This window comes from Malus domestica, chromosome 12 (genome assembly GCF_042453785.1).
Source record: "Malus domestica chromosome 12, GDT2T_hap1".
Taxonomy (NCBI): domain Eukaryota; kingdom Viridiplantae; phylum Streptophyta; class Magnoliopsida; order Rosales; family Rosaceae; genus Malus; species Malus domestica.
In genome coordinates, this window is record NC_091672.1 from 1,091,551 (window position 1) to 1,119,012 (window position 27,462).

The following is a 27,462-nucleotide window of genomic DNA, read 5'->3' on the forward strand; positions in this document are numbered from 1 at the left end:
TGCAGCAACATGTCAATGAGGTGAGTGCAATATCTGAAATTAACTCTCAATTGGCTCATCTCACTCTTCTTGTGTCACAGGTTGTTGACAAACCCAAATTGCAAGAAAATACAATTTGTGACGTATGTTCCATGCAAGAACATCTCAATGACCTATGCTCTCAATTGATTGAGAATGAATGATGGAAAACTGCCTATGTCGTGGGCTATTAAGGCCAAAATCAGCCACGAAATGACCCGTACTCCAACATTTACAATTCGGGCTGAAGAGATCATCCAAACTTCAAGTTGAGGGAACCTCAATAACCTCAACAACAAGGAGGATTTCGACAGCCACCTCCTGGGCTATATCAAATGCCATACGCATCACCACAACTTTCACCACAATCTGCCCAAACAAATTCAGGTTCGTCTTTGGACAATGATAAAGTTCTTTCAAAACTAACTTCTTTGACTCAAGGACTCCAAAATCAAGTCAAAGAGATGGAGGAAGTGAAGAAACAAATTGGGCAGATGGTAGAGTTCATGGGAAAGTTTAAAGAAGAAGGGAAACTAACTAGCTTCACCATCATCAATCCAAAAAGAGGCTTTGAATCTGCCAAGTCAATCACATTGAGGAGTGGACAAGAGGTAGGAACTAATCCACAACCATCCAAATCAAGTCAAAAAGAGGACAAGAAGTTGCAATTTGAAGAGGAGGAACAAGACAAGGCCATGGCAAGGAAGGAAACAACCTTGCCGCAACCTCCTACACCACTTAAACCGTCCACCACATGTAAGATAGTTCCAAATTTTGTTAATTCTAACCATATTCCACCTAATGTACCTTTTCCTCGTAGATTTATGCAATTAAAAAAGGAAGAGAATGATAATGACATTCTTGAGACGTTTAGGAAGGTATAAGTCAATATCCCACTCTTGGATGCAATCAAACAAGTCCTGAAGTATGCTAAATTCTTGAAAGAACTTTACACAACAAGGAAAAGGATTTCGAACAAAAACATGGTAAGGGTAGGTGAGAATGTTTCAGCTGTCTTGCAACGCAAACTACCCCCTAAATGCTAAGATCCCGGTAGCTTTACAATTCCTTGTGTGATTGGCAATACTCGGTTTGAACATGCCATATTAGACTTAGGTGCATCCATTAATGTCATGCCCTATTCAATTTATGCATCTATGAACTTAGGTGAGCTGAAAAATGATGGAGTGATTATTTAATTAGCCGATCGATTTAATGCTTATCCAAAAGGAGTTTTGGATGATGTTTTGGTGCAGGTTAATCACTTAATCTTTCCGGTTGATTTCTATGTGCTTGAGATGAAAGATTCGACTCATTCTTCTCCATTGCTGATTCTACTTGGAAGACCATTCATGAAGACAGCTCGCACCAAGATTGATGTGTTCAAGGGAACGTTGACAATGGAATTTGATGGTGACATTATTGACTTTCAAATTTCAGAAGCCATGAGGTACCTTAGTGATGATCACTCTTGTTTTTTTGTTGATATTATTGATTCATTAGTGCAGACACATCTTGAACAACTACATGAGGATGCATTTGAAACGGTCATTACAAATGGAATGAGACTAAAAAATCAAGAGGTGGTAATAAACCACACCCACGACACAATTGAAGAATTTCATGCTGTGCCCCCTTGTGAAGAAGTAGCTGAGATGGTGGTTGCCCTAAAATTGCTGCCACAACAATATGGTAAGCTTCCAATCCTAATTTCAGATTCTGTTTTTACTAATAAGATGCTTCCTTCAGTGATACAGCCATCATCCTTTGAACTCAAACCATTATCAAGCCATTTGAAGTATGTTTTCTTGGGAGACCACAAGACTTTGCCCGTCATAATCTCATCCACACTCACGGCACAAGAAGAAGAAAAGTTGGTGAGGGTGTTGAAGGAATACAAAACAGCCATTGGCCGACAAGGGTATAAGTCCTACAACTTGCATGCATCGTATACTCTTGGAGGAGGGGGCTAAACCATCTCGAGAAACTCAACGTCGACTCAACCCTTCAATGATGGAAGTAGTGAAAAATGAGATTATCAACCTACTTGATTGTGGAGTGATCTATCCAATCTCTGATAGTCATTGGGTTTCATCGATCTAAGTTGTTCCTAAGAAATCTAACGTCACTGTGGTGAAGAACGAAGAGAATGAACTTGTGCCTACCCTTATCCAAACCAGTTGGAGAGTTTGCATTAATTATAGGAAGCTCAACGCCACCACAAGGAATGATCACTTTCCTTTGTCGTTCATTGACCAAATGCTTGAAAGGTTAGTTGGTTATGCATTTTATTGTTTTCTTGATGGTTATTCAGGTTTTAATCAGATTGTCATAGCACCAGAAGATCAAGAAAAGACCACTTTCACGTGCCCATTTGGTACATTTGCTTATCGTCGCATGTCATTTGGTTTATGCAATGCATCAGCCACATTTCAAAGATGCATGGTAAGTATTTTTTCAGATTATGTTGAACAGATCATTGAAGTCTTTATGGATGATTTTGGTGTTTTTGGTAAGTCATTTGATGATTACTTGGTTAATCTCACCTTAATCTTGAAACGATGCATTGAAACTAACCTTGTTTTAAATTGAGAAAAATGTCATTTCATGGTAAAACAAGTCAAAAATAGATCTTGTACGCTACTTACCCTCTTCCACTTCGATGAGAGAGGTTCGTTCTTTTCTTGGACATGTAGGATTTTATAGATGATTCATCAAAGACTTTCTAAAAATTGCACAGCTCCTTTGCCGTCTCTTTCAAAAGGAGGTGCACTTTGACTTCAACGAGGAATGTGCGAAGGCTTTCAAACACCTCAAGGAGATGCTCACTTCGGCCCCTACCATAATTCCACTAGATTGAAGCTTTCCTTTTGAGCTCATGTGCGATGCCTCAGATTATGCAATTGGAGCTGTTTTAGGCCAAAGGAAGAACATGCAGCCATATGTCATCTACTACGCTTCCCGGACCTTGAATGATGCTCAATTGAACTACTCCACCACTGAAAAAGAACTCCTTGCTATTGTGTTTGCATTAAATAAGTTTCATTCTTATTTAATTGGCACTAAAGTCATTGTTTACACTGATCATGCATCTTTGAAGTATTTGCTCATAAAGAAAAAAGCCAAACCAATGCTTATTCGCTGGATGCTTATTCTCTAAGAGTTCGATATTGAAATTAGGGAAAAGAAAGGGAGTGAAAACGTAGTGGCTGACCACCTGAGCAGTTTGGTGCACAATGAGGAGTCCTTAACTATCCCAGAAATGTTCCCAGATGAGCAGTTGTTGTCCATTGAGGTAAGTGAACCATGGTATGCAGATTTGGTGTCTAAACAAGTTCCAAGCGCCCTAAACAAGGAGCAATGTGAAACTTAAAAAAGATGCACAATTTTATGTTTGGGATGACCCATATTTGTGGAAATATTGCCCTGATCAGATTTTACGTAGGTGTGTGCATGAGTCCGAATTTCATTCAATTTTAACTTTTTGTCACACTTATGCATGTGGGGGTCATTTTGGCACCCAAAGAACATCACTTAAGGTTCTTGAATGTGGATTTTATTGGCCTACTCTATTTAAAGATGCTAGAACTTTTTGCATAACGTGTGATCGTTGTCAAAGAACAAGAAACATAGGTGCAAAAGACCAAATGCTGCATACCCCTATCTTCAATGTCGAAATTTTTGATGTGTGGGGCATTGATTTCATGGGTCATTTTCATTCTTCTTATGGTTTTACTTATAACTTGCTTACGGTTGATTATGTCTCGAAATGGGTGGAAGCAAAAGTCACCGGTACTAATGATTCTAGAGTGGTTGCATATTTCATCAAAACCAACATCTTTTCCAGATTTTGGATGCCGAGGGTGATCATAAGTGATGGAGGCTCCCATTTTTGCAATCAGACCATTGAGGCGTTGTTCAATAAGTACAATGTCAAGTATAAGGTTTTGACACGTTACCATCCTCAAACAAATGGGCAAGCCGAGGTTTCAAATAGAGAAATCAAGCAGATTTTGGAGAAGACCGTGGGACCAACTAGGAAAGATTGGAGCATGCGTTTGGATGATGCACTGTACGCGTATCGTACAGCCTACAAAACACCACTGGGGATGTTTCCATTTTGGCTAATCTATGGTAAACCATGTCATCTACCTGTGGAATTAGAGCACAAGGCACATTGGGCTGTCAAGGCATTCAATTTGGACATAAATGTGGCTGGAATGCATAAGAAGCTCCAATTGAATGAACTTGAGGAAATCAGGAACGAAGCGTATGAGAATGCTCGTATTTACAAGGAGAAAACCAAGGCATTCCATGACAAGATGATTCGTGGCAAGATCTTCACCAAATGGCAGAAAGTGTTGCTTTTTAACTCCCGCCTACGTTTGTTTCCCGATAAGTTACGTTCTAAATGGATTGATCCTTTTGTTATTACTAATGTTTTTCCTTATGGTGCAGTCCAAATTCAAAGCTTAAGGAACAACCAAGAATTCAAAGTGAACGGGCACCATTTGAAGCCCTACTATGAGAATGTCGAAGGGCAGGTTGTGGAAGATGTACCCTTCCATGCCGTGGGCTCCGATAAAGTCTGAATAGAGGTATTCGTCCGGCTGCAAGACGTTAAAGCAAGTGCTTCTTGGGAGGCAACCCATGCATTCAACTAGGGAACGATGAAATTCTCACTCCAAAACCAAATTTTCGTTCCTAAACCCTTCTCTTTACTGCATTTATTTTGCCATGCTTAGTTCGTTGTTTGCTTTTGTGTGAGTCTATGTTTGAAACATTAAAGACAATGTTTGGTTTAAGTGTGGGGGGGGGTAAACAAATGCTTTTCATTGAATTTTCGTGGGATTTTCACCTATCACTTCTAATGTTGTTACTCACTGTTTTAATGTATTTTGAAGTGTTTTGTGTCATATAAAAGAAAAAAAAATCGAAAAAAAAAGTTTTGAAAAATATCAAAAAGAGTCATTTTTGTGTGTTTGAAAAATATCAAACTTTCACCCATGTTTGTAACTTTCTTTAACAGTCATGTAATTAAAAACCAAATCCTCAGCATTGTGTTGAAAGGTACCCTAAGACACAAACACACAAAAGCGACTCTTTTTTGATATTTTTCAAAACTTTTTTTTTCGATTTTTTTTTCTGTTATATGACACAAAAACACTTCAAAACTCACTAACACAGTGATTAACAACATTAGAAGTGATAGGTGAATAAATCCCACGAAAATTCAATGAAAAGCATTTGTTTAACCCCCCACATTTAAACCAAACATTGTCCTCAATGTTTCAAACATAGACTCATACAAAAGCAAACAACGAACTAAGCATGGCAAAATAAATGCAGTAAAGAGAAGGGTCTAGGAACACAAATCTGGTTTTGGAGTAAGAATTCCATTGTTCCCTAGTTGAATGCATGGGTTGCCTCCCAAGAAGCGCTTGCTTTAACGTCTTCCAGCCGAACGAATACCTCAATTCAGACTTCATCGGAGCCCACGGCATGGAGGGGTACATCCTCCACAACCTGCCCCTCGACATTCTCATAATAGGGCTTCAAACGGTGCCCGTTCACTTTGAATTCTTGGTTGTTCCTTAAGCTTTGAATTTGGACTGCACCATAAGGAAAAACATTAGTAATAACAAAATGACCAATCCATTTAGAACGTAACTTACTGGGAAACAAACGTAGGCGGGAGTTGAAAAGCAACACTTTCTGCCATTTGGTGAATGTCTTGCCACGAATCATCTTGTCATGGAATGCCTTGGTTTTCTCCTTGTAAATACGAGCATTCTCATACGCTTCGTTCCTGATTTCCTCAAGTTCATTCAATTAGAGCTTCCTATGCATTCCAGCCGCATCTATGTCCAAATTGAATGTCTTGACAGCCCAATGTGCTTTGTGCTTTAATTCCACAGGGAGATGACATGGTTTACCATAGATTAGCCGAAATGGAGACATCCCAAGTGGTGTTTTGTAGGCTGTACGATACGCCCACAGCGCATCATCCAAACACATGCTCCAATCTTTCCTAGTTGGTCCCACGATCTTCTCCAAAATCTGCTTGATTTCTCTATTTGAAACCTTGGCTTGCCCACTTTTTTTAGGATGGTAAGGTGTCAAAATCTTATGCTTGACATTATACTTCTTGAACAGCGCCTCAATGGTCCGATTGCAAAAATGGGAGCCTCCATCACTTATGATCACCCTCGGCATCCAAAATTTGGAAAAGATGTTGGTTTTGATGAAATCTGCAACCACTCTAGAATCATTAGTATCGGTGGCTTTTGCTTCCACCCATTTCGAGACATAATTAACCGCAAGCAAAATATAAGTGAAACCATAAGAAGAAGGAAAATAACCCATGAAATCAATGGCCCACACATAAAAAATTTCGACATTAAAGATAGGGGTCTGCGGCATTTGGTCATTTACACCCATGTTTCTTGTTCTTTGACAACGATCACACGTTATGCAAAAAGTTCTAGCATCCTTAAATAGAGTAGGCCAATAAAATCCACATTCAAGAACCTTAAGTGATGTTCTTTGGGTGCCAAAATGACCCCCACATGCATAAGTGTGACATGAAGTTAAAATTGAATGAAATTCGGACTCATGCACACACCTACGTAAAATCTGATCAGGGCAATATTTCCACAAATATGGGTTATCTCAAACATAAAATTGTGCATCCTTTTTAAGTTTATCACGTTGGTGCTTGTTTAGACACCAAATCTGCATACCATGGTTCACTTACCTCAATGGACAACAACTGCTCATCTGGGAACGTTTCTGGGATAGGTAAGGACTCCTCATTGTGCACCAAACGGCTCAGGTGGTCAGCCACTACGTTTTCACTCCCTTTCTTGTCCCTAATTTTAATATCGAACTCTTGAAGAAGAAGCATCTAGCAAATAAGCCTTGGTTTGGCTTTTTTCTTTGTGAGCAAATACTTCAAAGATGCATGATCAATGTAAACAATGACTTTAGTGCCAATTAAATAAGAATGAAACTTATCTAATGCAAACACAATAGCAAGGAGTTCTTTTTCAGTGGTGGAGTAGTTCAATTGAGCATCATTCAAGGTCCGGGAAGCGTAGTAGATGACATGTGGCTGCATGTTCTTCCTTTGGCCTAAAATAGCTCCAATTGCATAATCTGAGGCATCGCACATGAGCTCAAAAGGAAGGTTCCAATCTGGTGGAATTATGATAGGGGCCGAAGTGAGCATCTCCTTGAGGTGTTTGAAAGCCTTCGCACATTCCTCGTTGAAGTCAAAGTGCACCTCCTTTTGAAGGAGACGACAAATGGGTTGTGCAATTTTTGGAAAGTCCTTGATAAATCGCCTATAAAATCCTGCATGTCCAATAAAAGAATGAACCTCTCTCACCGAAGTGGGAGAGGGTAAGTAGCGTACAAGATCTATTTTTGACTTATTTTACCATGAAATGACATTTTTCTCAATTTAAAACAAAGTTAGTTTCAATGCATCGTTTCAAGATTAAGGTGAGATTAGCCAAGCAATCATTAAATGACTTACCAAAAACACTAAAATCATCCATAAAGACTTCAATGATCTGTTCAACATAATTTGAAAAAAATACTTACCATGCATCTTTCAAGTGTGGCTAGTGCATTGCATAAACCAAATGACATGCAACGATAAGCAAATATACCAAATGGGCACGTGAAAGTGGTATTTTCTTAATCTTCCGGTGTTATGACAATCTGATTATAACCTGATTAACCATCAATAAAATGCATAACCAGCTAACCTTTCAAGCATTTGGTCAATAAATGGCAAAGGAAAGTGATCATTCCTTGTGGTGGCGTTGAGCTTCCTATAATAAATACAGACTCTCCAACCGATTTGGATACGGGTAGGCACAAGTTCATTCTCTTCGTTCTTCACCACAGTGACGCTAGATTTCTTGGGAACAACTTAGATCGGTGAAACCCAACGACTATCAGATATTAGATAGATCACTCCACAATCAAGTAGCTTGATAATCTCATTTTTCACTACTTCCATCATTGAAGTTGAGTCGGTGTTGAGCTTCTCGAGATGGTTTAGCCCCATTCTCTAAGAGTATACGATGCATGCAAGTTGTAGGACTTATACCCTTGATGTCGGCCAATGGCTGCTTTGTATTCCTTCAACACCCTCACCAATGTCGGCCAATGGCTGCTTTGATATTAATATATTATTTTTCCTACGATCAGGATCATTTTGTCCAACTGGGTATTTTTGCCTGACAAGATTTTGACGAGGCACCCATTCTAAGTTGGCCTTAACTACCCCTTGTGTGTGTTCTACTTACGTCCTAAAGATGTTAAGTTTTGACTGATTACATTTACTCACATTTTTCCTCATAATATGAGTCTTGTTCCATATTGAGTTTCAATTTTGTGAAGTTTACTTCTATATGCAATTTCTTAAGTGAAACTAGCGTGTGTTTTCTATCGGTGCCTATGAGATGAAGGATAAGAAAAGCCCGAAGGCCACGGTGCCTTTGGGGCAGCGAATATCCAAGACCTTTTCTTCAAGGCCCAAAACCTGATGATTTTACTCCCTCGATAAGAAATCTTTCTTTAAAATTTGGAATTTGAAACATAAAAAATGGACACTTTTTAGAGCCAAAACGTTCTCGGAACGCACAGAGAGAGAGAGTAGCGAGTGTGCGATGCAATGGGCTCTTCTCTCTTCTCCGCCATTCTCCTTCTTCTCTTTGCTTTCTGTCTCTCTCTTCCGACCCTCTCACCTGCCACCGAACTCAAAGGTATCTATCTCTATTTGTCAATTTTTGTTCAGAATTGCTCGTCGCCGCCTGTTTGTTTCCCGAGAAAATTTTAGGAAAATCAGTGAAATTTTTTTTTGATGTTTTGAGTATGTGGGTTGTTTACTTATTTCCATTTTAAGAGAGAAAAACTTGCACTTTGACTTGCTCTGCATTTATTTGCTGTGAAAATTATTACGTTTTAGTCTCACTTTTGTTGTTTCCTTACCTGTAAGGCAGATAGAGGGTTAGGGTTTCGTTATGCCTCTTCAGGGTTTATTTCGGTTGCTGTATGCTTGAGGGAAATGTCAAGTTGTTAGCCCGTTAGGGTTTCAAAAAATGTCGACTTTTTGGCCTTTAAAGTGGAATGTTAGTTTCAATATTGTTGTTTAGCGTGATACCATTTTGGGTTTGGTCTGATAACATATGTTGCACCTTACCGCTCAATGTCGCTTTGATTTTGAGTTTTTAATCTGCTATAGCTAGACAGTATGTCTATTATAATTTTAGGGATTTTAACTTTGAAGAGTTCGAAATATCTCGTGTACTACGGTGTTTTGTTTGCATATTGAAACTAACATTTACCAATGTTGAAATCACAGGTGTTGATATTGAAGACCCAGTACTAGAAGTCATCCCGGCACCTCTTTCTGAGCACTCAGCTGTGCCTGGTTCTAAAGATGTTATATTTTGTGAACGGGCACGAGTTTCTGGTATATCCAGGTTAAAACTTGGGAGTTATGCAAGTTCACTTAAGATCACCTTGTCTACATCTGTTGCAATCCCGGAGAGGTTGCATAGCAAAATTCAAGTCTGTTTTCATAGGTGAGTGAAATGTCTCATCTTTACTGTTACAATCATTCTGTTTTTTTGTTTAAGGATAGTTGTGTTTTATTGACTGAGTTATGAGTGCACCATATGCTACCCCTCCCTCCCTCTCTGTGTTTCTCTTTCCCATGCTCATTTTCTCTAGTTGCACTCACACACACATGCACACCTTTTTTCTGTGGATTGTTTTGTCTCACTCATGAATTTTTTACAGGAATAATACGCTTGGATTATGTCAGTGTGAAGAGGATGATTGGAAAAATATTCAGAAAGGGTTATGGAGCTCTGTCATGTCGCCTTATGATGAAAGATATGTCGATGTCAAGTTCATTGGCAAAATACCTGGCTCTGTCACCATAACTGTTGAAGAAGGTCTGATAAAAATAAAAGTGTGGCTGACTATAATTGCTTATGCTACAATTTGCAGGCTCTGATAGTTATCTATTTTTGTCTGTACAGATTTTCAGAGATGGCGCCTTGTGTGTCTGGCACTGGGATTTACTTTACTGTTGTTGGCACCAATTGTCAGCAATTGGGTACCTTTTTATTATACCAGTTCAATGGTTATAGGAGTTTTTCTGGTCATTATAATCATTCTCTTCCAGGTAATTTATCTTTTTTTATTCCGATGTATTTTCGTTTGACTTGCATGCTCTTAGTTTTTCATTGGGTAGTTTGAATTTCAGATCTCCTCTAAAATGAATTGTAATTACAGGGTTTTGTGATCATTATCTTTCACCTGCAGTTTTAGCTTGCAAATTTGTAGGTAATGTTTTGCATCATTGTTTGTCTTTAATCTTTCAGGGAATGAAGCTGTTGCCAACTGGAAGGAAAAATGTCCTCTATCTTACCATATATGGATCAGTGGTAACACTTAGTGTCTTGAAGTTTACCGTTGCTTCATGGTAACTTATTAACCTCATGTAATTGACAGTACAAGTAATTCTTACAATTTATATGCCTTTGACAGCTTGGAGCAGGATCTTTCCTTGTTCATCAGTTTTCACTGATGGTAAATTCAATTCTTTTGAGTTTTGGGCTAAGTGAAGAGATGCATAACCCAGTGAGTATTGGTTCCCTAAATCTTATATTCGCAAAATTCTCATAAATATCTAGACAAATTATCTGTTTCTGAAACTTTGTCTTTGGATCACTTTATTGTCTTGTCTTCTCGTGTTTTTCTGCCAGGTCTCTATATTTTTACTAGTGGGAATTATCCTCACGGGAGCTGCATTAGGGTACTGGATTGTGAGGAAGTTTGTTGTCTCAAAAGATGGGACAGTAGATGTTGGTATAGCACAATTTGTCAAGTGGGCTATGCGTATCATTGGAACAACCTCCATCTTGCAGGTGTTCTCTCACATTCCTTTTGGCTGTATTCTTGATATTCGAGTCCAAATGTTTGCCTGCTTAATTAAACTATGTGGGGTAGAAATTTGTAATGGTACTTTATGTACCTTGCTAAAATTATTTGAGGGACTTTTTATAGCCGATATGTGTCAAAGGAGAATCATTGGAATTGTTGGATTATAGGGCCATGTCTTTGTGTCCTAAGATTTAGCTAGTAGATTATTGGACACTCAATGCTCAGTAGACATATACCACATGTCACTTCCCATAGCCAAGTGCAATACACCTAGATTGTGTTTCTTGTCTATTACTTGTTCCTTGGAGGATCAATTCCTAGATCATAGACACACCATTTATTGCCTGGCACCATTAGGACAATGTTTCTTCAAACCCTTTTCTTATTTATATTTGTCTTACGGACCCACATGCACTTATGACTGAATTGGTTATTCAGTAATCTTATGTTAAAGTTAGTTTTATAATTTGATGTAATTGCCAAAATATTTGGTTATTGATTCTTTTCATTTTCTCAGAGCACTCTCGATACTCCTTTAGCAATGGGCGCGTTGGTTAATTACTGGATTATCAGCAAGTTGATTACTTCTCTGAAATGGCATCTCAAATCGTAAGTAATACATTCTTTACCTGCATACTTCTTGGTATTACGGAAGTGAATGCGTTTTAGCCGAAATAATTTTTAACTTTTTGTGTGGTGCTATGTTTTTCTTGAAATAAGTTTAGATTTCTTGGCTAGGTTTTGTATTTGGAAGGTAAACATTAGCAGTCCAAGAAAGCTCAGTTAGATGAATGGATGTGTCCCCTGATCATTGATAAAGGGTTTTGTCACATTAAAACATTTTATCATCATTCCATGCAGTCATCAGTCGGATGCTGGGAGTGGGAGTCCTTGTCTGCCGAAGGGAAAACAGGTCAAGGGTAGACAAAGTCATCCAAAATTTCTTAGCAGGTCTAGTCCACAAGAAAAGAATTGGAACAGCCGAAGGAGTCTATCTGCTTGGTCTGACTCTCCTGTTACAGGTAATTTTATTTAATGTGCTGTTACGTTTATGCATATCTTGACTGATTTGCCGTTGCAGGTACTCGGTAGTTGTTTTGTTATGTACTTTTAACAAAGAGTTTTTTCTGCCACCTGTTTAGAAAAAACTGAGTCGACATGCCAAATGCAGAATATCCATTCCCTTTTCAGCTTTATATATCAGGCAAGAGTGTAGGCGTGTATGGTCAGCATACCATTGTACACTTTAAATTATGCTATTTGTTTCTGTTTGTTGCAGGTGTCATGTCCCCATCTTCCAGGGCACCTAACCAACAGGAGTACTATTCAACCTTCCACAAGGTGCAGAACAGAAAGAAGTTCACAAGGAAAGAGTGGGATGATTTCACACATGAATCAACCCGCCAAGCTATAGCAGAATGGGCAGCATCTCCTGAAGTCCCTAATTGGCTCATCGAGCATGCTGATCGCATACAACTCCTTCCAAGCGAGAGTTCAGATGAAACTGGGGGAAGTGAACCAGACTCCATAGATGAGAATGTCGTGGGGAGCACAGATCGAGTAGGTTTTCTTAAGTGGTAGTGACTGACATAGAGTGTCATATTGACTATGGCGTCTGCTATTTTCAGTTGGCTTAGGTTGAATTCTGTAACTGCTGAGGTAGGTCACACTAACTTGAACTGCCTCCTTGAAGGAATCTGTAGAGAGCTGTATAGAACACGGTAGGAACGATGTAGGTAATTTTTGCACCAGCGAACCTTACAATTTCTTGTCTGTCGTAGGATGTTAGATTCTACATGTGATGAGTTTTAACTGCAGTCTTGTACTGGATATGAAATGGATTTATGCTTTATGTATGTCTTCTCCAAAGGCGCTTTCTTCTTCTTCTTCCCCTACCTTCTCATACACTTAAAAGGATTCATGATGCTGTCTGTATTTTTTTCTCCAACGGAGCGTGCTTTTATCTTCATTGGAATCGTTCTTTCTTTCATATTATAAATCACTATAAAGATCGTCTTTGCAAAAATAGATCGTTTACTCATCAAACTGTATAGAAACAAATAAACCAAATTAATAAAATTATTACGAACCGTTATGTCTTTGTATTTGCTATAATAAATTAACTAAATAATTTTAGTTTTTATTCATTTTTTTTATGATCTTTATGATGATGAGCGCAAAACTATGTAATTCGAACTCGAAGTTTTGTTTCTTTTTTAATTTCCTGATTTTTATTTATTTTTACGTCTCCAGCCACAGAAAATAAATCCCCCCATTCGCTTGTGGACTCAACGGAAAAACCCTCCTAAACCCCAAACATTTCATTTCCTCTCCAACTCTCCTCAGTCCTCAGCAGGCCACCACTCCAAAATGTTCCTCCAGAGGCAGCGCGCCGCCGTCCTCACCCAAGCACTCCAAGTCCAACTCCGCCGCTACGCCCAATCATCCGTCGCCGCCCTCCTCCACCCGGACCCCGAACTCGACCGCGACCTCGAATCCACCACATCCTTCCCGATACCCGACCCGAAGTACGCCGAGACCATCTTCGCAGTCCCACGCACCACGTCCGGCAAGAGCATCTCCGCCAAAGAGCGCAAGGCCGGCCGCGTCCCCAGCATCATTTTCGAGCAGGAGGACGGCCAGCACGGAGGCAACAAGCGCCTCATTTCTGTACGGACCAACCAGATCCGCAAGCTCGTTGGTCATCTCGGCCGCTCTTTCTTCCTCTCCAGGCTCTTCGACCTCGAGGTTCGCTCCGACTTCGACTCTGAAAACGACGTCGTTGAACGGGTCCGCGTTTTGCCTCGCTCGGTATGTAGTCTTACACTCTGCAGTCTCTAATAACTTCAACAAATTTAATCCAAATGAATTTAATTTAATTTGCTGTTAGGGTTTATCAAATGTTGTGTTTTTTTGTTAGATTCATCTGCACTCTGCGACGGACGCACCCCTGAATGTGACCTTCATAAGGGCTCCTTCCCATGCTTTGTTGAAAGTCGAGATACCTCTTGTATTTCGAGGAGATGATGTCTCTCCTGGATTGAAGAAAAGTAAAAGAAACCACCTTTTTTTCTATCTGTTGTATGGGATTTCATTTGTTTCACTCCGTTGTTGCGAATTTCCGCTTGCACTGTCTGTTTCTATCCTCTTGTTGTGTATGCCATGCTTTGATTCAACATTGCCACCATTCTGTTGTGCATATAACAAACTATTGTAGTTAGCAAAATATGATACTTGGTCTCATTTGGATTATATCCCACTGTTCCTTTCTCATAATTCCGTTGTTGTGTTCCTCGATTTTTTATGTTTAGACGTATATAGAAAAGAAGAATGTAGGTGCTTGTTTTGAACACAACATAGCATTCAGATACTATCAGATTTTAGATTGTAGTTCTGGATTATTATGAGCCTTTGTGGATATGGAACATTCTGAAATCTTGAATGCTTTGAGAATTTATGTGGGAAGTCATTGTTTCTTGCAAGAGATTATGAAATGATTGGGAGTTTTGGTCTCAAAGCTGTAATTCCTAACATCGTTGTTTGAGCATACGAAGCTTTTGTTGTGGAGCATGTTATTGGCTCAAATCTGTAACTAAAATTAGGTTGAAAAGTCCCGGAAGTTGTCAGGGATTATACAAGGATTTTGTCAAAAGAAAAAAGTTTCGCTTTTATGGAAACAATTTTCACCATCCATTTCCAAGAGTCGAGTGCGTCTATGTTTTTTAAGGTGGTTCTCCCTATTGATTTTGGTAGATTGCTTTCTGTGTTATGTATAATCATTTTCAAATCATGGACCTGAATGTTAGTTGCAAATTAGTTTGCGGGTGGTAAATTAGAGTTTCAATTATAGAGGGAGACTTGAATTTGATAATGGCTTACTTTTCGAATTCTAAGATATATATTATGTACTGTAAATTTAGTACGTGAAGGGTCTTACTTTATGGTTTTTGTTGTACTTAGAATCTAGTTTGCTGTTTTGGTTACTTTCGATCAGTTTGCATTGTTATTCATATTGCTTTGATGATCTTACGAGTTGACATTGTACAATTTGGCAGATGGTTGTCTAAATACGATCAAGAGGACCGTAAAGTTCCTCTGTCCTGCTGATGTGATTCCTCCATATATTGATGTGGATCTGAGCGAGTTGGATGTTAACCAAAAGATAGTAATGGGAGATCTCAAAGTTCATCCAGATCTCAAGCTTCTCCAGTCGAAGGATGAGCCTGTTTGTAAGATCACAGGAGCAAGGGTTTCTGAACAAAAGAAGTCTAAAGACAAAGACTCTAAATAATTGCGGTCGTTGGATTCTGGTTGCTCCATATTAAGAAAAATGGCTTCCGGCATTATATCCCTTCTCAGCTAACATGTTTACACGTTGTTCGACCCATATCTTTTGATCTTGTAATGGTCGTGGAAGACAAGTTGATGGAATGCAGCTGTGAGTTTTCATCTTCTTTTTTGCAATTTTGTGGGTGTGATTCACTTCGGTGGGGGGAAATGTGGTTTGGCGGCGAAGGATGCCGTTAGAGAGAGGAAGAAACTGGTTCTGCTTCGTGTTTCTTGTGAATCTGAGCCAGAATTCTATGACAATAAGAATGTTAGTTTCTGAATGTGTTGTCAATGTATATGCCAGTGTTCTGAATAGGCAGCTAGACGGATCAAATATGTTTTTCGATTGCCTCAATTTTGATGTTTCTTTTCAATTTCTCTCATTCGAATGTTTTGTAGTTCAACTGTTTTGAGCAAATTGTGTTTGGCAAAACATAGCAACAACAACAATAACAAGCTCAAATGTCCCAAAGACCATGGAAACAATTACTGGCTTGTTTCTAAGTGCTTTTAAATGATTGAAAGCACTTTAGTTCGAAAAGTACTATAAGTGTGCTTCCTGTAAGAAGCATATAACTGGTGTGCCATGTAAGAAGCACTTTTAAGTGTTTCCAAGATTTACATGCATTTTTACTAATGATTAGTTCTAAAAACATTTTCACGAGAAACACTTTCAACAATTTTAAAAGCACTTCCAAACAAGCTCAACTACGTATCTGCACAAGCAGAAACAAAAACTAAACACCATCATTTTAGGGTGTTCTCAATTCGAAACCATAGGCTTTGTTTGATGTCTAAGATTGGATTGGATTGGATCACTAACTAGACTCAATGTATAATCAGTGATCCAAAATTTGAATGTTCGAGTCGCGAATGTATATGATGAAGAGATTGCCAAATTAAAAAGGCAAAAAAAAAACAAAATAAAACAAAAAAATATATATTCAATTAAGTTTTTGACAACTTGAACCATCTGAATTACTATTTCCAGAGTTAAGTTGTGTATTAGTGACATGATTTAACAAAAAAAATTAAAAGAATAACTTCCCCCTTTACGTGAGGATTGGCGCAAGGGAAAGTTGCTCATTTGTGACCAAAAGGTCACAGGCTCGAGTCGTGGAAACAGCTTCTTTACAAAGTAATGGTAAGGCTGCGTACGGTAGATGTTTTTCGACCTTCAGAAAGTGGGAAGCCTTGTTGGCTTAGGATCACCTCTTTTACAGAATATTATATAAACTCTTTAATGGTTTGCCTGGGCATTTCTCATCACTATTTATTTTCCACTTTCACAGGGATTCCCAAAGTTGAAATTCACCTGCGTATTACACTGATCCATGAGTTGTGATTGACAAGAAACTTTCCGTCAATGGTGTCTGATTTGTCTCCGTTAGCTTGAATCCGTGAAGCTCTTAAGTTCCGAATGGCTTCCAGTAGCATACAAACGCATCCAACACAATGCACATATGACATCTTCCTTAGTTTCAGAGGCGAGGACACTCGCATGAACTTCACTGACCATCTGTATGCTGCTTTGGACCTCAAAGGAATCATGACATTCAGAGACGACCTCAAACTTGGGAGAGGAAAATCCATTGCCCCGGAACTCCTCAAAGCAATCGAAGAATCAAGGTTTGCGGTAGTTATTTTCTCGCGAAACTATGCTTCTTCAGCATGGTGTTTGGATGGGCTTAGTAAGATTTGCGAATGCATGAAGGAACTGGGACAAACAGTTTTTCCTGTTTTTTATGATGTGGATCCGTCTGAGGTGCGCAGACAAACAGGGAGTTTTGGGAAAGCGTTTGCTGCTCACGAAGAATCTTTCAAGGGAAATGTAGAGAAGGTGCAGAGATGGAGGGCTGCAACGACGGAGATAGCCAATCTCTCTGGATGGCATGTGCAAGATAGGTAATCAAACTTTTGTTTTTGCCCATCGGAATATTTTCACTCATTGATTTGTGCTTACTGCTTGCTTAAAACATAGAATTGTCTTGTCCTGCAGGCACGAGTCAGAAGTTATCCGTGAAATTTCTCAAGAAATATTGAGTAAACTGAGTGACACATTCTCACAAGTTTCCAAGGAACTAGTTGGAATAGAATCTCGTCTGGAGGAAATAAATACATACTTAGGTACAGGGTTAGATGATGTTTGCATTATAGGGATCTGCGGGATGGGAGGAATAGGTAAGACAACTATTGCTCGCGTTCTGTATGACAGAATCTGGGGCCAATTTGATGGCAGCAGCTTTCTTTCTAATGTCAGAGAGGTTTCCGAAAAGCGTGGACTAGTTTCTTTACAGAGACAAATGATTTCCGAGATCCTGATGGAAACAAATGTAAATGTATGGGATGTCTTCAAAGGTTCCAGTGTAATAAGACACAGACTGCGGCATAGAAGGGTTCTTCTTATTCTTGATGATGTGGATCAATCAGAACAGTTAGAAAAGTTAGCAGGAAAACATGATTGGTTTGGTTTGGGGAGTAGAATCATCATAACAACTAGAGACAAGCATTTGCTTCTTCGCCATGGAGTAGATCAAATATACAAGGCTAAGGAATTGGATCAAGATGAATCTCTTGAGCTCTTTAGTTGGAAAGCATTTAAAAAAGACCATCCGGAAAAAGAATATCTAGACCTCTCCAACCTTGTCGTAAATTATGCTAATGGTCTTCCATTGGCGCTTGAAGTTTTGGGGTCCTTTCTGTTTCGCAGGAATGTATCTGAGTGGAAAAGTGCATTGGATAAACTAAAAGAAGTTCCCAACATAACAGTTTTCGAAATACTTAGAATAAGCTTCGAAGGACTAGAGGAGATGGAGAGAAATATATTCCTAGATATCGCTTGTTTCTTCAAGTTGAAGAACAAAGCTCGAGTAACAAAGATACTTGACAGCTTTGGCTTTCATTCAGATATTGGAATAAGAGTATTAATTGATAAGTCTCTCATAAGTGTTTCGTATAACATGTTATGGATGCATGATTTACTACAAGAGATGGGTTGGGAAATTGTTCGCCAAGAATCTCGTAAGGAGCCAGGAAAACGCAGCAGGTTGTGGCTTTTCGAGGATGTCTATGATGTACTAGTGAATAATAAGGCAAGAGATTTGGTGCAGTTTGAATTCAGATACTAACGTATAACTAAGCAAAACTATAATCTGTTCTTCTTAGTCTGCTATATCATGCAGTTGTCTTGATGTTTTCTCTTGTTAATTAGGGTACCGAAGTCATTGAAGGCGTAGTCCTAACTTCACGTGCAGACAAAGAGGTTCACACGAGCACTGAGGCCTTCTCTAAGATGAACAAACTTCGGATGCTCAAATTAGGTAATGTGCACCTTTCTGAAGAGCTTACATATCTCTCGAATGAGTTAAGAGTTCTCAAATGGCATGGATATCCTTCAAGATCTCTCCCATCAAATTTCCAACCAGAAAAACTTTTCGAACTTAGCTTGTGTAATAGCCGCATTGAAGAACTCTGGAAAGTTATAAAGGTACTATGGATTGTTATACATGTGATTTCATCGAAAAGCTTGCAAATCAGTAAACGCTAATTTAATTTCTCTTCCTTTTCTTTTTGTTTTTTTTTTCCCTTTCTTCTGGATTCATAGAAGCCTCTGGAGAAGTTGAAAATCATTAAGCTAAGTTACTCTCAAAGTCTCATCAAGACCCCGGATTTTACTGCAGTCCCAAACCTTGAGAGGCTGATCCTCAAAGGTTGCACAAGTTTATCCAAAATTCACCCATCCATCACAGGGCTTAAAAGACTTGTTTTGTTGAATCTGAAAGATTGTAAAAGTCTTCGAAGTCTTCCAAGCTCCATAGAACTGAAGTCCCTTAGAATTTTCATTCTTTCCGGTTGCACAAAACTCAAAAAGTTCCCTAAGATTGTCGGAAATATGGAACACTTGTTCAAACTGTCGTTAGATGGTACAGCTATACGAGAACTTCCCTCAACAATTGACCATCTACCCGGCCTTGTTTATTTAAGTATGAGAGATTGTAAAGACCTTGTGAATCTTCCGAGCTCCATTTGTGCGTTGGAGTCTCTTAAAGTACTTGCATTATCTGGTTGCTCAAAACTTGAAAAACTGCCTGATAACTTGGGGCATTTAGAATCATTAGAGGATCTTGATATTGGTGGAACAGCTATAAGAGAAGCACCGCCCTCCGTTGAACTCTTGAAGAACCTTAAGTTATTATCTTTCCGCGGATGTAATGGACTGCCATCTACTCCGTGGATTTCATCCCTTTGGTCCACATTGGTCATGAGAAGACGTCAAGATTCTACGGGGCTTCTAGTTCCGTGTTTGTCAAGCTTACATTCATTAACGGAACTTGATCTAAGTGACTGCAATCTATCAGAAGGAATGCTTCCCTCCGATCTTGGCTGCTTAAGCTCATTGTTGAAGCTAAATCTGAATAGAAACAACTTCGTTAGTGTACCTGCAAGCATCAGTCAACTTACAAAGCTTACAGAACTGAACTTAAATGGTTGCAAGAGGCTTCAATTATTGCCAGACATTCCATCGAGTGTAAGAGAACTAATGGCGCAAGATTGTTTGTCACTGCAAACGTTTTCAAATCCATTGTCTGCAGGCAGTTCAGTGTGGGCGGGGTTCAGTTTTATTAACTGCTATAGATTGGCAGGAAATGAAGGCATTAACCTGACCTTTCTCATGCTCAGAAAGTATCTTCAATCATCAATGAAAGCTGATTCTCAGGTCTCTCTCTCTCTCTCTCTCTCTCTCTCTCTCTCTCTCTCTCTCTCTCACACACACACATACACACACACACACACACATTCAGACACATCACATGATTCTTAAGCTATGGGATGAACAAGGCGGGGTGGGCGGTGTTGTGTTTGGCTCATACATTTGTGAGTAATTATGAGTAATGTGTTGACAACAATTGAAGACATGGTGACTACCACAATCCAAATGCCTTTCGGCTTGTAAAATAAACAAAGAAGTGGACATCATCATGTAAAGACATAATCATTGTAAGAAAAGAGAAAAAGTGGTGTTTTTTCTTTAATGATTATTCAGACATCATGATGTTGGGAATAAAATATAAGTGTGAGTGAAGTGCATTCGGATGAATAAGTGTGGTAGAAAAATATAGAGTGAGTGCATCAGAGAGCATCCAAGGGGGAGAGCATTCGGCTCTCCCATGGGAAAGCATGGGCATGGGTGAGAGAAAATCAAGAGAGCTAGAGTGAAAAGTATTCTAGTGAAAGAACTCTTGGGGTAGAGTGAGGCTCTTGGGAAAATTCTATGAGTGGGTGTACAAGGGATTTGCGATTGGGTTATGTCGATTTAACTCATGTGTACTTGTACTGTTATTCTCATAGTAAAGAGCAATATCTCTCCGGGGACGTAGGCAGGATTTTTGCCGAACCTCGTAAATTTCTCGGTGTCTTTATTTCTTGTAATTTTATTCTGTTCAACTGAGTGTGTTTTTGGTGAGGTTGTAATCTGAATCTCGTTTCCGCACTGACAAACGGGCCAAGGCACAACAATTGGTATTAGAGCATCGTTGGACGTTTGGTTCGTTGGAGGTCCAGATTTGTTGTTCACCATGGAATTTTCAGTTGAGCAGTTTAATGGGAGAGGCTGTTTTACTCTTGGTAAAGGAGAGTAATGGAAGCCTGAAGAAATGGATGCTTGGATCAACTGCAAAAGTTGATGTTGAGGAAGAAGACAAAGGCCTCTTTCTTCTTACCTCACTTTCAGATTCGTACGAGAACCTTGTGAAACTTTACTGCATGGAAAGTTACAGTAAGTTTGGAGCATGTGCAAGCTTGTTTGGTGTGGAATGATACACAAAGGAGACCATGAATGATGGTGGGCACAAGACTGCTTAAGTTATTAAAGGTTGGAATCGTGGAAGAAAATTGGAAAGAGGATCTGAGAGAGACAGCAGGTTCAGATCCTGTTCTGGAGGCAAGGGTCCACAATGCTACGAGTACAAGGCCGGGTTGTAGCAAGTTTGTGGTGGAAGACTTTGAGTATGTCCTCTAGGTACTCGAATCAACACTTCTCCTGGTGATGTTTAGTCTCAAGTGTTGCAGGGGTTTTGCAGCAGGTGGAGCTATGGGATTCACAGGTGATGAGATGGTCCTGAGGTAGGAGGAAGTGTGGGAATTTTGTCTGGCTCGATGGGTTGTTGCTGGAAATGGGTGCACTGACAAGTTTCCAGGTTGCAGACAATAAAGAAGGGGAAAAACCTGCTGGAGGAGACGAGGATGTGTCGAGATCCTGTCTAAAGCTAAATTGTGATTTTTAGCTTGTAGCAGCTGCACATGCATTGGCAGTGACTGAATCGGAACAGGACCAACGAGGTTGATTCAGTGTGTGCATGCTGGTACGTAAGGCCAATGGGCTTTGGTGATGGGTGCAAGGATTTTTGCATGGTGTATTCGCCAAGGTGGAGATTGTTGTGTTTGGCTCATACATTTGTGAGTAATTATGAGTCATGTGTTGACAACAATTGAAGACATGGTGACTACCACAATCCAAATGCCTTTCGGCTTGTAAAATAAACAAAGAAGTGGACATCATCATGTAAAGACATAATCATTGTAAGAAAAGAGAAAAAGTGGTGTTTTTTCTTTAATGATTATTCAGACATCATGATGTTGAGAATAAAATATAAGTGTGAGTGAAGTGCATTCGGATGAATAAGTGTGGTAGAAAAATATAGAGTGAGTGCATCAGAGAGCATCCAAGGGGGAGAGCATTCGGCTCTCCCATGGGAAAGCATGGGCATGGGTGAGAGAAAATCAAGAGAGCTAGAGTGAAAAGTATTCTAGTGAAAGAACTCTTGGGGTAGAGTGAGGCTCTTGGGAAAATTCTATGAGTGGGTGTACAAGGGATTTGGGATTGGGTTATGTCGATTTAACTCATGTGTACTTGTACTGTTATTCTCATAGTGAAGAGCAATATCTCTCCGGGGACGTAGGCAGGATTTTTGCCGAACCTCATAAATTTCTCGGTGTCTTTATTTCTTGTAATTTTATTCTGTTCAACTGAGTGTGTTTTTGGTGAGGTTGTAATCTGAATCTCGTTTCCGCACTGACAAACGGGCCAAGGCACAACAGGCGGTTGATCAGTACCTGATTGGCATATATAATTTTAACAAGGAACCCACTTACTTTTTCATTCTTATGAGTTAGTAAACGAATGATATGTCCGGATGAGAATGATACTCATACCTTGCATACATATTCCTGCAAAGTAAACATGTGATAAAAGTTGTACCTATTGTTGTACAGGAACCATTTGCTGGATTCAGTAGTGCTATTCCTGGAAGTGAAATACCAACATGGTTCATGCATCAGAGTGTGGGCACTTCATTAAGTATCAAGGTGCGTCCACATTGGTGCAGTAGTAAGTTCAAGGGAGTTGTCGTATCTGCTATTTTCAGAGTCTGTGAGAATGCAACCATCCGCCGTGTAGATTTGAATTCAACAGATGATCCAAAGATTCGGTGTGAGTTGGATACTGACAAAGGTACAATGAGCCCCCTGGCATTGTTTTTCCCTTCACCAAAGACATACGGATCGAGTCAGATCACCTTTGGCTGTGCTACCTATCGCGCAACGGGTTTCCAGAGAGTGCATTTGAGTGGTGGAAATGTAGACACATTCAGGCTTCGTTCAAGTCCAGTGTCCCTGGCTTGGAGGTGAAAATGTGTGGGCTCCGTCTGGTATACGAGCAAGACATGGAGGAGATATTCCGTGATGATTTTGATGAATCATCAGTAGGACTAAGAGGTGCTGTAATAACTGGACAAAGTCGTGATATCTACGAGTGTTATGATGAAGTCGAACGCAGGGAAAGCGGTAAAGTCAATCCGATGATTGGAAATGCAGTTAAATTCTTCAGAGCCTTTCTGGTTGGATTGCTAGTTTTGATTCTTTGGCAACTTTTCTTTTCCTGGGTTCCTTGTCCGTCAAGTTGTTTGGGTTAAAACTTGAACTTTGGGCTCAAAAGGGAGTTGGCCCAACAAGAAGACTAGGAGGAAATGAGCCTGAAGCTCAGCCAAAGCCCAGAATGCAGAAAAGGGCTTTTCCCGACTAGGTGCAGATCATTTGAACCACTTGTTCACCTACCTAGAGACCAAGTGGTGTAGACCAGCCAGCTAATCAGCCCAAAATCACTTTACAGTGGCAGTACAAGTAAAAAGCTGATGAGTCATTGCCCTTCAAGCTGCATTCGGGCAAGATTAAAGCTACAGGAGGCCAAGCCAAACTGTCTATAAAAGAAGAAAGAAATCAGAGATGAGGAGACTCAAACAAACAAACAAATACAAACACAAACTCTACTCAAGCCAGATTTGCCTTCAACGAAGCTGTAGTCAGCCCAAGCCTTCATCCCTTTCAGGATCAACCCTCACCAAAAGCCTTTGTAAAAGCTCTGCTACCTTGTCTAAATCTTGCTATAGTATCGATTTCCTTCTGTAAACTCATCTCCCTATCCCTCTTTTCAAGTTCTCAAACCCTTCTATAAATCACAAAGATAGGAAGTTGCAAGACGACCAGTCTTGCCCAACAAGGTGAAACCTTGTCCGACCCTCTTTGTTTTTATCTTTTCATTCATAAGTCTAGTAATATGTTGTATACTTTCATTTGTATCCAAGTTAGTTCTAGCAAGTTGATGATTAAAAGACTCCTCAGTGCTTGAATCCGATTGGAATATGTAGTCACAACTTAAATCAGATCAAAGTTCTAAACCCTCGGGCATGTAAGATTGATCATTCAAAAGTCCTTGGTCTCAAGGTATAAAAAGGAACCTTATGTGGACTTAACCCATCCACGACAGTCTTTGATAACAAGAAGTCCGAAGTTACCTGGGGCGCAAGTAATCGACCTATTTCCTAGTTTTATTTCTTATATTCTGATTATCGTAGAACGTTTGAATATAGAAGTAATTCTGATGGGAAGCCTCAAGGCCTACATCTAAGGCCCTACAAAGGCACTTATTTGGATTCATTCTGTTCTTCGGGCTCGGGTAATTAGAAGTATAATAGTCATAACATTTCTGCAATCAATAAAACAAACATTATATGTTCGAGTACTGGGTTAGTTGTTGATTGAAAGCCTCAAGGCCTACACCTAAGGCCCCACAAAGGCACATTTCATAACTAAAATGGCCTCTCGGGTATATATACAATTAAACTCAACATCTGTTTTACATCTGTCATGCTAAAGATGGCAGTGGCACGCCTGAACACCTAAAAGTTAATCTTGATTGTGAGCCTCAAGGCCTACACCTAAGGCCCTACAAAGGCACCTTTCAAAGTTAACCATGTCCTTCTCTTTCAGCCTTGCCCGACAAGATTTGCCGGACAGGCCCGCCAGTGAGCAGAAGCCCGACAGAAAGCATCAACCGGCGCCAACCTCTCGGGGAGCTATGTGCTCGTCTGCTAGGAAACATCCCCAATGAAAATTCTAGCCACGAACATAGTTTTGGCACGCCCAGTGGGACTCTTTTAATCAAATCTTACTTACCAAGGAAACATGTCAAGAAAACCTGAAGATTTAAAAAGAGCGGTTGTTCCAGACAATTTTGATGAAGACTTGCAAACTACCTTGTTGCAAATGTTGCAAAGACTGAAGAGCGCCTCCGCAGGCTTCAGAAGGAAAGCAGACCTAGTTGTAAGACCAACTATTCCTATATCTTTACCTCAACTTGGGGAAAAAGATAATAGGGAAAGAAAGAGACTTAAAAACAACCAGCTAGAAGAAGCAGTGGCGAACAAACATACAGATCCCTTCTCAGAAGCCCCAGTAAATATGATCAGTATGGCATGGGCCGAAAAGGGGAAAGAAAAGGTCACAAGGGAAATAGAAGAAGGAAGACTGGCTGACAAATCCACAAAAGCGGTGATCAAATTGACCGAACATCCAAAAGCAGCTATAATCAAAGGGATGGTTCTCTGCAGTAAATGCCAATGCGAGTGTGAGCTCGAAATACCACTAGCAGGAGTCCTCATGGATCATGAGCAGATCAGGAGGAAGGAAGAAGAAGAAAGAAAAGAGGCTCGTGAGAGAGCTAGGCGGACTGCAGGAAGAGATACTTCCCGAATTGTTTTCCAGCAATTAGGAGGCGATTCCCAACCCAGAGCTTTATCAGAGATATTTCGTAATCATGAAGCGTCTGAGGAGGCAGAAGACAAGGATGCCAAAAAGCCAAAAGAGGGGTGTAGAACATCTTCAATATGGCCATGTGGGAAAAGAAGTCAAGAGAAATGATAGGATAACAAATCCTGTCAAGAAAGATAACCCTGCCCGCCTCGGCCGAAAATGGTACGTGGTTGGGAAAAATGGACAGCCTGTTAAACAAATGGGAGCCTCCATGGTTAGAAGGGTCCAGAGGCAGCACAAAGCCTACATGAATTCTTTAAAGACCCCCGCGACGTCTGAAGCATCCAAGAATCAAAAGTTTGAAAAAACGTCATCTAGGGGAAGTAGTCAATTCCGCTGGAGGAGTAAAAAAGAGCTGGAGAGAGCTAATAGTAAAACAGAAGGTGAAGGAAACCATGTACCGCAAAGCCTACACCCTGGGAAATATAGGATCTTAAGGAGAGCTCAAGAAGATATGATCATGATGCCAACTCTTGGATGGAAGACAGAGCCTATTTGTTTTGAAATTGTTTCGCCTGAAAGAAAACCATCTTCTCTATCATTAATGGATCCTTTCGGTTAAGTTCCAAAGCAAACACCATATTCAGGCATGAATCAACAGGGGGCACCAGAACCACTGCTTCCAGAAGATGTGATGGCCTGGTTAGATGAGTTCATGGAACAGATCGGGAGCAAGAAAGAAGAACTGCCAGAGCCTAGCAATTTTCATATCAACATGGCGTATGTGCTATCCGCCATGTTTGGTGCCAAGCCTAATCAACCTGCCACTATGGAAGGAGACTATGTGACGATGGAGCCAATGATGGCTCATGTCAGTGTTGAGATAGCTGGAGAAAGAAAGTCGGGAAAAGCTGAATCTTCCGAAGCATCCAAAGATGGTCCTTTAAGGATCTATACAAATAAAATGGTGTTCAGCTGTCCAAACATGTTACTAGCCAACCATCTTAAGCCAATATATGTTGCAGCTCATTTGGAAGGGGTGCATTTCAAAAGAATTTTAATTGATGGAGGAGCGGCTGTTAATGTACTGCCAGCCAAGCAAATGAAAAGGATAGGGAGAGGCACAGAAGACCTTATTCCCACGGACCTCACGGTTTCAAGCTTCTCGGGTGCTATCACCAAAACTCATGGGATATTGCCCTTAGAAGTGGATCTGGGGTCCAAACAAATCATGTTGGCATTCTTTGTGGTAGATTGCACTTCCACCTATGGAGCCTTACTTGGAAGGGATTGGATCCACCAAAGTTTCGCCATACCCTCCATTCTACATCAACAAGTGGCTATTTATCATGACGCAAGGACAGAGGGACTAGGCTTTTGGGAGATGGTGGAGGCCGAATCACGGCTATTTCTCCCCACAGCCAATGTTGCGGAAGCGAGTTTCTACAATCCCAACATAGGAATTTTGAAATGTTCAGGAGCAGATGAGAACGGCTGCCCTACCAAGGTGACGGCCCAAAAGCTTTTAAAACAAGGAATGCTCCTTACTAAAGAGGAGTGAGATAGACCTTGTATCGTCCCAACACCCCTACACCATCAATGATAAAAACAAAAGAAGAAGGATCATGTAATGGCAATCAGGTCCCTGATCAAAAGACTGTTGGTGTATGGGAAAGGAAGAAAGCAAGAAATGGAGCTCTTAGACAAAGAAGAGCAAGAATGGCAGCTAGGAACTCCGACCAATCAGGATAAAAGCAGGGAAGAGCTTTACAGAGAAGAATTGGATTTGGCCATACGAATGGCCAAGTGCATATATGACTTGGATGGGCCAGACGACTTGCCCGAAAGCTCAGAGTTATTCGAATTTTTGTGCGCAGAACCGGACAAACCACCACTAGAGGTTCAGGATCCTTTGGAAGTCATTGATTTGGGGACAGAAGAAGATCCAAGACCTATACAAATCAGTGGCTTGTTAGAAACTAATGATCGGGCAAAGATTATCTGTCTTTTACAAGAATTTAAAGATTATTACAAGAATTTAAAGATTATTTTGCTTGG

The 27,462-nt window shown here is 40.1% G+C and overlaps 2 protein-coding genes across 4 annotated transcripts; both read left to right on the plus strand.

The window, feature by feature from the left end:
- Positions 1-1,245: 1,245 nt before the first annotated feature.
- Positions 1,246-15,673, plus strand: LOC103423163 (uncharacterized). 3 transcript variants are annotated; one of them, XM_070810100.1, is made up of 14 exons: positions 1,414-1,431; positions 1,527-1,710; positions 9,398-9,620; positions 9,838-9,995; positions 10,083-10,228; positions 10,428-10,490; positions 10,594-10,686; positions 10,812-10,973; positions 11,507-11,598; positions 11,851-12,011; positions 12,269-12,549; positions 13,243-13,800; positions 13,910-14,039; positions 15,045-15,673. In XM_070810100.1, the coding sequence occupies exons 1-14, from the start codon at positions 1,429-1,431 to the stop codon at positions 15,278-15,280; spliced, it is 2,490 nt and encodes an 829-aa protein (XP_070666201.1). In that variant the 5' UTR covers positions 1,414-1,428; the 3' UTR covers positions 15,281-15,673. The 3 variants fall into 3 exon arrangements, with proteins under 3 accessions (XP_070666200.1, XP_070666201.1, XP_070666202.1); XM_070810099.1 differs by having other exon boundaries at positions 1,246-1,710; XM_070810101.1 differs by lacking the exons at positions 1,414-1,431; positions 1,527-1,710 and adding an exon at positions 8,585-8,798.
- Positions 15,674-16,618: 945 nt separating this feature from the next.
- LOC103413472 (disease resistance protein RUN1-like) lies at positions 16,619-23,142 on the plus strand. The gene is made up of 5 exons (XM_070809836.1): positions 16,619-17,223; positions 17,318-18,410; positions 18,530-18,805; positions 18,923-20,035; positions 22,591-23,142. Exons 1-5 carry the CDS (start codon positions 16,739-16,741, stop codon positions 23,002-23,004), a joined length of 3,381 nt encoding a protein of 1,126 aa, XP_070665937.1. The 5' UTR covers positions 16,619-16,738; the 3' UTR covers positions 23,005-23,142.
- The last annotated feature ends 4,320 nt before the right edge of the window (positions 23,143-27,462 follow it).

Excerpts from the sequence above, each read along its gene's own strand:
- LOC103423163 (XM_070810099.1), top strand. The coding sequence starts at position 1,317 with ATGAAAGATTCGACTCATTCTTCTCCATTGCTGATTCTACTTGGAAGA. Across the intron at positions 11,599-11,850 it reads CTGAAATGGCATCTCAAATC|TCATCAGTCGGATGCTGGGA; the intron begins GTAAGTAATACA and ends CATTCCATGCAG. Across the intron at positions 12,550-13,242 it reads TCGTGGGGAGCACAGATCGA|CCACAGAAAATAAATCCCCC; the intron begins GTAGGTTTTCTT and ends TTACGTCTCCAG.
- LOC103413472 (XM_070809836.1), top strand. The coding sequence starts at position 16,739 with ATGGCTTCCAGTAGCATACAAACGCATCCAACACAATGCACATATGAC. Across the intron at positions 17,224-17,317 it reads GGATGGCATGTGCAAGATAG|GCACGAGTCAGAAGTTATCC; the intron begins GTAATCAAACTT and ends CTTGTCCTGCAG. Across the intron at positions 18,806-18,922 it reads AACTCTGGAAAGTTATAAAG|AAGCCTCTGGAGAAGTTGAA; the intron begins GTACTATGGATT and ends CTGGATTCATAG.